Source organism: Gymnoscopelus braueri, assembly GCF_963280865.1.
Source record: "Gymnoscopelus braueri genome assembly, chromosome: 16".
Lineage (NCBI taxonomy): Eukaryota > Metazoa > Chordata > Actinopteri > Myctophiformes > Myctophidae > Gymnoscopelus > Gymnoscopelus braueri.
The window spans coordinates 8,712,674-8,725,259 of record NC_137616.1 but is presented as its reverse complement, the minus strand read 5'-3'; the positions used below and the strand labels follow the sequence as shown (position 1 = coordinate 8,725,259).

Below are 12,586 nucleotides of genomic sequence, written 5' to 3'. Positions count from 1 at the left end.
TCAAATCTTTGCATCTTGGGGTGCCTGGAACAAAATATTTTGAGATTGAGGGTCCGCAGCCAAATACATATCATTTTGGGGGGCTTTTTACATGAAACAGTTGGCGCACCACTGATAAAGCAACATTACGTTTTTCCAAAAACCGTTAGGAATTTCGAAGACATTTTGTAGAATCGGAACCTCAGGTCTTAATGGGTTAATTTACGGGGGGGAAAAAACACAAAAAGTTAGAATACGGGAGATGAGAGGTCCCCCCCCCCCCGCCCCCCCCGACAGCAACGACGTTTAAAATGACCCGGTGCTTTACTGTACATCAACACCACAGCACTAATTGGGAGACTAGGAGCTCAGTCTGAACATGGATTCTCTTCTCAAGCCAAACAACAGCCGGCCTATTTTTAAACCCTCTCCAACGCCCACTGTGACTGCGGCTGCTGGCTGGGAAACATCACGTTTTGTTTTTAGAGGCTCATCTTTTTGCTGCAACTAAAAGCCCAGGCCCTGGTAGTAGTAGAGACCCATTTTAACCACTTTAAGCCATTAAGACCCGAGGCCTATTCTACAAATGTCTTTTAAATCCTGACAGTTTCCTGAAAAAAATTCGCTATATCAGTGGTTCTCAAACGTTTTCATGTCAAGGACCCCCAAAATTATATGTATTTGGGCGCTATCTCAAAATATTTTGATCCATGGACCACCCAGAAGCAAAGACTTTTACGTAAAAATGTTCCCTTTAAAAATATATATATATATATATTAAAATATTTGCACAAATGTTAGAGATTTTTCAAAAATAGCAGATCTACAAGCTCATATGCGCTTGTAGATCTGCTATTTTTGAATAGCCAAAGTACAAAATATGGATAAAGTGGTTGTACAGATGCTTTCCTGCTTTGAATGGGTTAAGCAGCCTATATCGGTGCTGTCGGGCACTCTTATCTCCATATTCACATTTTCTGTGTTTTTTTGTTGTAAATTAATGCCCTATTTGATCATACTACAGCGTCACACAAAAGCATCAAAAGTAGCAGATCTACAAGCTCGAAACTTGCCGCTCGAGCTTGTAGATCTGCTACTGTACTTCTGCCGTCTTTTGAATTTGAATCCTGAAAACAGTTTTGGACATAATTATGAGGTTTTCCACCCCCGGGGACCCCCAGGGGTCTATCCTTGGCCAACTCCTTTTTTTCTCTCTCCCCTACAGACCTAAATCTCTTCACCGAAAATAGCCTCGCTAACGTACAGTAGATCGGCTTATTTTTGCCCAAATGTTTTGGCTAATGGGTAATGGCTATCGTGACATCCCCCAGAAATAGGGATGCTAGGATTCACGGGGGTTGATGGATTGATCAGATGAGAGCCAAAGATCTGAGAGTTCAGCATCTGAACAAGAGTTGAAATGCAATAGGCTCTAGGCACAGCAGCCATACTTCCTTCACTGGTGTTACCAATAATACTAATTAAGGCTCTGTTCTATTTAGTGTGGCATAGTGGTCGTCTTATTTTCAAGGACCCCCATAACGCTGAGAGTGTACAAATGGAACCAAATGGACCCGTAATTTGTACACTCTCAGAGTTACACACCCACCATAAGGGGCCATTTGGGAACCAAAATGGAGTGTTTCTAGTGAGCCAACATGCACGATATCAGCACCCTGACCAGAATGGAACAGAGCCTTCATTAGTATCATTGGTAACACCTGTGAAGGAAGTAAGAAGAGGCCCAATTTCTTTCCAATATGGCTGCTGTGCATAGAGCCAATTACATTCAAAGTAAATACACGATGTTACATTGATTAAGATTTCCTACACAAACACCTGACACTATGAACCATGATGACACACCTACACAATTAAGAGTGATTTTACTAGGCCTGTCCCAGACTAAGAATTGATATAGTTGAATCTGATTGGCCAAATGTTGCCTATTAGTCGAATCATGCAACAACAAAAAAGAAGAAAAAGGTTATGCAATAGTAGCCTGGTAAACCCTCCCTCCGGAAATCTCATTTCTATTTGATTCCAGGAGTGAGTCTGGCCTGATCGCCCATTCTGCAATATTGGCTGCGGGCTGGAGTTGGGCGGGAGTAATACAGTTGACTGACAACCCCTTCAGCCAATGATAATTTTTCCCCTTCAGCCAATCAGCAGTTCACCAGTCTAATGTGACGCAACGGGACTTTTGAGACGTTCATGCCCAAAATGGGTTGCCTTATTCGGATACATGGGTGTCACTGCCCACCCCTACCGGTTCTCTAAAATTTTTTTTTTAAATAGGCTTTGTCATGATTAATTGACCACATATATGAAGTTAAACAAGTAAATTCTATCCAAACGATATCTTATAAGTAAATTCCGTGCCTCAAAATAGAAGTTAGAGAGCTTTTTGAAGTAAAAAAATAGCGGAGAATATAGCGGACAAGAAAAAGATGGCTGCCGTTCGTGTTTTGGGCTCACTCGAACTCGCCACCTGATTGGCCAACTGTCGCTGTCAATCACAGAACGATGTGCGACGACGCTGATAGGCTCGGTTAGCTGGTAATTTCACTAGAAACCCCCACAATGGGCTATCAGGCCAGACTCACTCCTGGAATCAAATAGAAATGAGATTTCCGGAGGGAGGGTTTACCAGGCTAATGCAATAGAGGATCATTCCATTTGTGCTGTGGGGGGGGGGGGGCTTAATGTCTGATTTAACATATAATTGCTTGGTTTCTCCCAATAAATCATGATATATATCCTATTTGTGGCAAACTATTAGTTAATTAATATAACAAATTAGGCCAATCTCTCAGTCGAATCAGACTCCCTCGATCGATTGGTCGACTATTCGACTAATCGAGGTCAGGCCTAGATTTTACATAAAGTGTGTGTGTGTGTGTGTGTGTGTGTGTGTGTGTGTGTGTGTGTGTGTGTGTGTCGTGTGTGCGTGCCTCTGTGTGTAGCTGACAGGGGTATAGCTGACACGTGGACCTATATAATGGCGGTATGTTGATTGACGAGCTATAAGGGAGGAATGGCTATACTGCACCAGCAAGGTAAACAGGCTTGTGCAATCCTCCAGGGGGGTTCACGACCTCTGGCAACTTCCTCTACCCCCGCCCGACCCCCCGCCGAGGTGCTAACAGCCTCATCTATGCTCTTCCTTTCACTGTGTGACTGCAGTTTATTAATAATCCCCATGCCAAATAAGAGCAGGACATTGGCATTCTTGTCCACAATTGTCCACTTAAACAGCGGTGGAAAAAGTACTCAAATTCTATACTCTGGTACAAGTAAAAGTCCAGAATTCAAAATTTACTTGAGTAAAAGTAAAAAAGTATTGGCATCAAAATATACTTAAAAGTACCAAAAGTAAAAGTACTGAAATATTTGAAAATAGCCGATCAACAAGATCACAACGCGTCGCGCTGCAACGCATTGTGAGCTTGTACATCGGCTATTTTCAAATATCCTCTGTATAAAATAGGGCTTAAGTGGTTAAAGTATGTTTTATAATATCATAATTTATATCTGAAAAGTAACTAAAGTTTTCAAATAAATGTATTGGAGTAAAAGTACAATATTTGGATCCAAGATGTAGTGGAGTAGAAGTAAAAGTATTGGAAAGTAGAAATACTCAAGTAAAGTACAAATACCTCAAAATTGTACTTAAGTACAGTACTTAAGTAAATGTACTTAGTTACTTTCCACCACTGCACTTAAACTATGACGAAAGATGTCCGTCGACTACCTTTTCTACCAAAAAGCAACAAAACAAAAAACGGGAAAAAAAGTAAAAAACTAAATGAAAACTAATTCATTAATTTGGGGGTCCTTGACAAGAAAAAGTTTGAGGGGGGGGGGGCTTAATTCGGTTAAATCTCAATGACAAAAAGGAAAAATAAAAAAGCGTGCAGGCAAGTAGACGGTAATTAAATGATGAAGTAATCAAGTGAACCATGTTATTAACAATGTAGTGTTAAATTACCCAGCAGCACAAAATGCCTGATTAACCCATTCAATCCTGGGAACGCATCCGTGTCACTTCAGATTTCTTTGGCTATTCAAAAATAGCAGATATACAAGCTCATAGACGAGCTTGTAGATCTGCTATTTTTGAAGAAAAAAGAATCGTGAAAATGTGTGCAAATCTTTGAATATATATATACATTTTTAACTCAAATCTTTGCTCCTGCATGGGGGTCCCTGGAACAAAATATTTTGAGATGGGGGTCCACGGCTAAATACATATCATTTTGGGTGGTGAGAACCACCAATATTATAGCGACATAAAGGTTTTTCTTCTTCAAATTAACTGTTAGGATTTAGAAGACATTTGTAGATTTGAGTTCAAAATGTTCGGTTTAAAAAACATATTATTCAAAGATTTGCACACATTTTCACGATTTCTCAACAAAAGAAATACAAGCTCATCAGAGCAGATCTAAGCAGATCTACAAGCTCGTAGCGCGGCACCGAGTGCCGCGCTACGAGCTTGTAGATCTGCTATTTTTGAATAGCCTAAAGTATAAAATAATGGTTACAGCTAGAAATGTAAAATGACACGGTACGCGTTCCCAGATCCAATGGGTTAATAAAATGTGTCCCAGCTTGACATTCTGCTTCCTTAGAAACCTGAGCTTTGCAACAGAGCGTCGTCACACCATCACAGCAATTTAGTTAACGGTCGTACAGCAATTAATTGCGGTTCATGATTTATAATTGTGTTTTTTTGGCCTTCCAACATTGGGAACGTATGAATACAAATGACATTTCTGTTTGCCTTTTTTAGGCTTCAGGATTTTCAAATTCAAAAACAGCCAAAGTAGCAGATCTACAAGCTCAAAACGCTTTGCTTCGCGCCGCGTTTCGTAGCTTGTAGAGCCGCTACTTTTGAGTGACACTGTAGTATGATCAAGTAGGGCATGAATTTATGAAAAAACACGAAAAGTTTAAATATGGAGATAAGCAACGACAGTAGGGATGGGTATTGGCAACAATCTCACGATACGATACGTATCACGATACTTGGGTCACGATACGATTATATTGCGATACGCATCACGATACTTGGGTCGTATCACGATATTGGGATATATTGCGATATATTGCGATATATTGCGATATATTGTGATATATTGCGATATAATGCGATATATTGCGATATATGCATATATCACAACTACATATTGTTTATATATACACTACATATTGAGTAGCTGCAGATCTGTGATAGGTTCTTTGAATGTTTTTCATAAAGCCTGTATCTGAAAAAGCAAAAAAAAAAAAAAAAAAAAAAACTTTTCTTTTTCCATTTTTTTTAATCGCGATATTGATACTGGAGTATCGATACAGTATCGCGAAATAAAATATCGCGATATATCGTGATATCGATAATATTGCCCATCCCTAAACGACAGCAACGATTACTTTGGTAGTGGGTAGAGATTAAGTCGCCTAAGGAAACAGAAGGTCCCCGGGTTTGTGTCCTGGTCTGAGCAAGACACTTAACCCATAACTGCTAACCCAAGGCGCTGCAGTACCGCTCCTGATACTTGGCATGGGTTAAAATGCAAGATGCCACATTTCACTGTATCTGCAAAGTACTGTATACAGTGACAAATGCCGCAAAGAAGTCCGGACCAAATTATTACTATTACGACTACCTTCAAATACCTACAGGGCCAGGTCACCGCAGAGATCACCTGACTCTAGTCTATAGTCATCACACAACGTGCTAATAACATATTTTATACTGCCTCCTTTTTTCCCCTCACAAGGGGGAAATGCATTAAGAGAGCATCTGTCACACCCACACACACACACACACGCACAAAAGCCTAAAATACACTCGTGCCATTTTGCCAAACAAAAAAATTAGAGCACGAAGCTGCAGTTCTACTCCGTGCCACACGGTTCTGTTCTCACATCCAGGGGCTGTCCTCCTCTATCCTCTTCTGTCCAACAGGAGAGTAAATAACAGGGATCTATTTTAAAGCTCTTCTCCTCCTCCACCAGCCACCACGACACAATCACATCATGGAAACTCAGCAGTGGTGGAGAAAGTACTCACAAATGTTTTTACTTATGTAAAAGTATCAATACTGCAATGTAGAAATACCCTGTTACAAGTGAAAGTCCGGAATTAAAAATTGACTTGAGTAAAAGTACAAAAGTATTGGTATCAAAATTTACTTTAAAGTACCAAGAGTAGAAAGTACTCATTATGCAGAATGTCCCATTTCACAAGTTTTTTTTTTACAAAATCTTTTGAAAATGGCAGATCTACAAGCTCACAATGCGTCGCGATGAGCTTGTAGATCGGTTATTTTGAAATGGCCGCAAAAGTATGTAGAACTGAAGTGGTTAATGTATGTTTTGCAATAATAATAAAAATCTACAAAGTAACTAAAGTTTTCAAATAATTGTAGTGGAATAAAAGTATAATATTTGTCTCTGAAATGTAGTGCATTAGAAGTAAAAGTACTGAAAATTGGAAATACTCCAGTAAAAGAAAAAAACACAGTACTTGAGTAAATGTACTCAAGTTACTTTACACCACTGAAACTCAAGCGCAAGGGCAGGCACCTCGGATGTGGCCCAGCCAAGGCATTCCTACTATACTACCCAAACGCTACCATGTCTCTCTGCGTCGTTCAGCCTGTGGCTTTGACACGACCGGATGAAAAGTCAAGCTCTCCTGTGATTCTAAAACAAGGAGAAGAGGTGGGAGCTGGCATAGTGGCTCTGGACCGCGTATGGGGGGGGCGACGTGTGAAATTGTAGGCAACTTGCTAGAGCAGAGGGGGTCTTCAACAGGGGGTTCCAGGACCCCTAGGGGGGTCCTCAGAGTTACTAACCACTTGAACCCTAGCATCCCTTTTCTGAGGAGAACTTTAGCCAAAAATAGCCGATCTACAAGCTCACAACGCCTTGCTCACAACGCCCCGCTGCGAGGCGTTGTGAGCTTGTAGATCGGCTATTTTTTGGCAAAGAGGTATAGGTCCGGGAACACATCTGTGTCATTCTAAGATTGCTTTGGCTATTCAAAAATAGCAGATATACAAGCTTGTAGATCTGCTATTTTAGAAAAAAATTGTGGTTCCTTGACATGAAAAAGGTTTGAGAACCACTGATATTATAGCAACATTAGGATTTAGAAGACATTTGTAGAATCCCCAGAAGCAAAGATTTGAGTTTAAAAAGTTCGCTTTAAAAAAACAGTACGCCTATATTCTGCAGATGCTGCAGAGGAAGAGACTAGGCCTTGTGATGGTTTTAATAAAATAAGAGCACAGCTGTAAGGAATCTCTCCTCTCCATTTTTGCACGTTTTCACTAATTGTGTGTACGCCTGTCACAATTATTACATAATCGTCTAATCGAAATTATTTTAGCATAATCGTCATAATCGATTCCATGTTAAAAATGTCATATATTTTTTTTTAAATGTCAAAAATAGTGGAAATAGCTCATTTGTTTTGAGCTTATAGATCGGCTATTTCCACTATTAATGTTTATTTTAGTTTAGTTAAGTATAAAGTAATTAAATATGTGTTATTTGTCATATCTACCCTGTGGAACTTTTGTTGACGAAAGCTAAAAGCCAAACAGAAATTTCATTTTTATTCATAATGTTCCATTAATTTTCAACGACAGAAACACAATTAAATCATTAATCGCAATTATTTGAGTGATAATTAATCGTCAACTTAAATTTGTAATCGTGACAGCCCTAATTGTGTGAGGAGGACCACAATGGAAATAAGCCTTAGGGCTTTATTGTGTTTTTTATTCTCTGTGATATTGTGTCTGCTGTTTGTATGGAAGTGCTGATATGCTCTTTTCTGTTATCACCAAATAAATTCATTCATTCAACTCAACTTTTAGGGACCTCTTCCCTGGAGTTTTTTGTGCATTGTCATTTTCGATAACGTCTTGAGGAAGTGACCGAATTTGTTCCCGTTCGCACAAAAGACAAGGGTTGGATCGGGTTAAGTCCCTGTGACATACTAGCGTCATGTCCAGAGGGGTGTACTTGTACATCAAGCTGCCTCATGCTAAGGAAACAGGAGATAGGCTCCTGCCCTCTATGGGCCTCAGGGCTCTGCAAAGGCTTACTTACTACTCACACAAAAGACTGGATCACTTCAAACGAATCGCTCGCCAACGACCCCTCCACTACTGGGCACGCCGTTTGAGAACCACTGACCTAGTGTGTCCAGCAAACATTGGTGCAGTGGATCTGCACCAATGTTACACTCTTAGCACTGACAAGACTGCGGTGTCTGAGCCGTGCTCCGGTTTGAATTCCTATTCCCTTCCCTCTACCACTCGCCCTTGCTCGGAGGCACAGAAGGCCTTTACCTTAAAACTATAGAGGGCTCACACACTGTACAGGAAGTCAGGAAGAGAAGCGGGGGACAGGGATCTGAAAGAGACACAAACAGATCCAAACCCTAGTTCTCTGCCTGCTGTGGCAGGCGCCAGTTACAGTCTTATCAAGTAATAACTAAGGCTCAAGTCCAACATTTCTGTAATTGTGGTGAAAACTGGAACAATTGGTCAATGTTAAAAAGCAGGAAATTTTTGTTTGTTATTCTTTGCGTGTGATATTTTTCAGGACTCGGGACACAAAGCTTAAAATGGTTTTATTTGTTTTCTTTTTCTTTTTTTTAGAGTAGATAATTTAAAATCTAGCATATTCATTCAGCAACTTCCAAGTGTCTTATTTTAAGACGCTGTCTTAAAATAATCATTCTAAAAACAGCACCATCTGCTTAAGAGTTTGGTGAAAATATAGAAGATTGAGGTCATTTCTGTCGATTTCGCCGGGGGTTGGGAGAACCAGTGGTTATCAAAGTCGGGTCTGGGGACCCCCAGGGGTCCTTGGGGGGGATTCCATGGGGTCCCTGCTAAACTAGTTAACACATTGCCTGCCAAAGACGTTTTAAAACGTCTTTTTTTTACACAGAACCAGGAATAACGCGATTTTTTTAGATAGAAGATATGATCACTAAAACTGACAATTTCGTCAACAAATAAAAGAAGAGATCCAGTAGAACTAAGACAAGTCATTTTATGTTTGGTTGCGCTCGGGTGTTGCGCTCTGAAAATACCAGATCTACAAGCTCACAACGTGTCGCAGCGCGACACGTTGTGAGCTTGTAGATCGGCTATTTTCAGCATGCAACCAAGTGTATAATCAGCCATTACGACGCCATCAAGGCACCGCCAAAATACATTTTAGTCGACAAAATCAACTGTAGATTTAGTCGACTATAATCTTATGATATTTAGTCGACTAAAACTAGACAAAAACTAAAACATTTCAGATGACTAAAATTTGACTAAAACTAAATGGAATTTTATTCAAAAGACTATAACTAAAACTAAATTTGCTGTCAAAATCAACACTGGCCCCAGACACTACGGTGTCTGGGTCGGTGTCTCAGCCATTAGGGCCAATTGATCGAACCAATGCTGTGACTTCATCACTCAGTCATCACAGTCAATATTCAGTCTACAGTGCTGGCCTCACTGGTCCGGGCCAAAAATAAAACAACTCTCTCTTGTCCCCTGGGTGGGCTGTCGTGAAATGCCAAGCCAGGCACAGCCCCCAGCTCCACTTAAATAAAGTCATCTCAACATGTCCGTGTTCTTTTTTTTGTTGGCCGGAATTCAGTATGTTTTTTTCTGTCCATTGTTCAGTAACAGAAAATAAATGTTCTTAAGCTTTGTCACAGGACTCAAGATATCTGCATAACAGCCAGCCTACAACAGCCACTGAGAAAGTCATTCAAGACTCAGAGCAGAGCAGCCATGTTGTCCCATGATTGTGTCTTTTAGGTAGATAGAGAAGAGTTTAGCTGTCTCTTGCTTGCTTCTGTTGTTTTAACCGCATGAACCCTAGCATAGCATCCCTATTCTGCGCGTGTCATAATAGGTGGACATTCGCCGGAAATAGCCGATCTACAAGTCTACAACGCGACACGACACGACACGTTGTGAGCTCGTAGATCGGTTAGTTTTGGCAAAGAGATTTGGTGTAGAGGGAACAAGGAGGGCACCAAGTATAGACCCCTGGGGGGGGTCTGCTCCATGAAGTTTATAGGGTTAAAGGGATAGTTCACCCAAAAAATAAGCCAATCATTTTGATGACCAGCGGACCGGTAGGCAGCGGTTCCGGTAGGGGACACAAAGGAGACTTTGTGTCTCCTACCGGAACCGCTGCCGGTCATCAAATTATTGGCTTAGGAATGCAACAAAAATATATATATATCCATGAATTCAAGTCTCCATGGGGTGACTAATCGATAGAAAAAAAGTCATTTTGGGGGCGAACTATCCCTTTAAAGTGGTTAATGCAGTGTAACATGTTTGGGTTTGCTGACGCATGATCATAATAATAATAACAATCCCTTCATATTGCAAAAGGTGAAGCTGAAGCCTGAAAGTGGGCTGTACTGATGCAAGAGGAATGACTTGCTAATGCAAGTCATTTGGCATAACAACAACAACTCGACTCAAGAGTGCAGACGGCGCCATGTTAATCACACCGGGTCAGCAAGAAAAGAGCTTAATGCAATGAAGACACTTACCTGAAGAACAAACCTCTGATCAATGTAGCGCTTTGCCATGCTCGGCTGGAAATCTGGGTTCTCCAGGAAACGCAGGAGAAACTCATAGACGAGCTATGGATATAGAAGCAAAACGAAAAGGTAATGAGAAAAACACGTCCTACACCACAGCCAAACCAGCTTAAGTTATGAAAGCTCATTTATACTTTGTCGCACGAGTGATGTGTGTAACTGTCTATTAGAGCATTGGTTCTCAAAGTGGGGTCCGGGGACCCCCAGGGGTCCTTGGGGGGGTACCAGGGGGTGCCCAGCAAAATTAATTAATATAGTGTCACAATCATTTTAGACACTTTAACCATATTTCATACTTTGGCTATTAAAAAATAGCAGTTATACAAGCTCATCGACGTGCTTTGAGCTTGTAGATCTGCTATTTTTGCTATTTTTGAATTGGATTTAAATGCATTTAATTTAAAATGCATTTAGTTATACTTATGTTAACTTTATGAACTTAAATACAATACATTGGACATAAAAAAAGACAATAGAATTTTAATACTAGTCATTAAGCTACTAATATAGACTACTAATTAAAGTGGGTCATGTTTGCATGTTTGGAATTGTAACAATAATATATCAGTATTCCGATATTAACCTGAGGGGCCGCATTAAGTGAAGGTGGGGGCCGCATGTGGCCCCCCGGGCCGCCAGTTGACTATGTATGCACTTGGGTATTATACATAATGATAAACAGGCCGAGACAATAGAACCAGAACCAACCCGGGTCCGAGTGATTATGGTAAAACACGGATCCAGGGTCTCTGTTACAGTCTTGGACGCTCGGGTGGCGCAGTGGTAAAGTCCCTGCCCACCACCACGGAGGTTGTGGGTTCGAATGCCACCGTGGTGCATCTGGCTTTGGCGGGTGTCTATGAGAACACTATATAGGCTCTATTCACAGCAGCCATATTATGAAGACATTCACAGGTGTTACCAATGATACTAATGAAGGCTCTGTTCCATTCTGGTCAAACAGAGTCAGGGTGCTGATATTGTGTGCATGTTGGCTCACTGGAAACATTCTGCTACACCAGTGGGTCTAAAGTTGGGGTCCACTCCAGTGACCCTCATGGGCTTCCAAATGGCCCCTTACGGATGTGTAACTCTGAGAGTGTACAAATGGAACCAAATGGACCCGTAAGGGTCCATTTGGTTCCATTTGTACACTCTCAGAGTTATGGGGGTCGTGGAAACCACTGTGCTACACTAAATGGAACAGAGCCTTCATTAGTATCATTGGTAAGACCTGTGAAGGAAGTGATAATATGGCTGCTGTGCATAGAGCCTATTGGCCCGTGCTCTGGGGAGGGAAGCCGGGCAGGGAGGGTGATATTGGTCACTGCATGTACTCCTACGGGCTGGGGGTAAAAAAAAATTAAAAAAAAAAAAGTGTTAAGTCTTACTTGTATGTGAGGCCATGAAGCCTCCAGCGTTGGCTCATCTTCCTCTGGGTCAAAATCGGGGTTGTCACTTGGTGGAAGAGTCCGGAATATATTGGTGCAGATCTGGAGACAGAGAGGAGAAGGAGACAGATTACTCATGAGACATCAGGACTAACTCGGGCGGTGTCCATACAAACACATTCAGCCGTGGGAGGGAAGCTGGAGCGTGATTATTTGGCTGTTTTTTTTTGTAAGTGAACCATGCCGTGGTGCGTAAAGTGTTTCACAGGTTCTGGGTTTGTTTCCATACAACCATGGCAGTTGCCGTACCGTGCGCTTGTAGATCGGCTATTTTCGGGGTGGTTCTGGTTAAGGAAACGTAAAAAGAAAAACGAAGATGTCGTTCTTGCCTTGCACCGTTCTATTAACCCATTAAGACCGGGAACATAAATTTCTTTACTCAAATCTTTGCTTCTGGGGGGTCCCTGGAACAACATATTTTGAGATGGGGGTCCGTGGCCAAATACATATAATTTTGGGGGTCCTTGACATGAAAAAGAAAAAATAACCACTGATTATAGCA

At 41.2% G+C, this 12,586-nt stretch overlaps 1 protein-coding gene across 1 annotated transcript in view; it reads right to left on the bottom strand.

The window, feature by feature from the left end:
* The window catches only part of ppp2r5a (protein phosphatase 2, regulatory subunit B', alpha isoform), an 86,180-nt gene that overhangs the window by 16,023 nt on the left and 57,571 nt on the right, over positions 1-12,586 (bottom strand). The window contains exons 3-4 of the mRNA XM_080454144.1: positions 12,025-12,126; positions 10,583-10,675 (exon numbers count right to left, since the gene is read on the bottom strand). Of these exons, the coding sequence (XP_080310270.1) occupies positions 10,583-10,675; positions 12,025-12,126 (195 nt within the window). The remainder of the gene's footprint in view (positions 1-10,582; positions 10,676-12,024; positions 12,127-12,586) is intronic.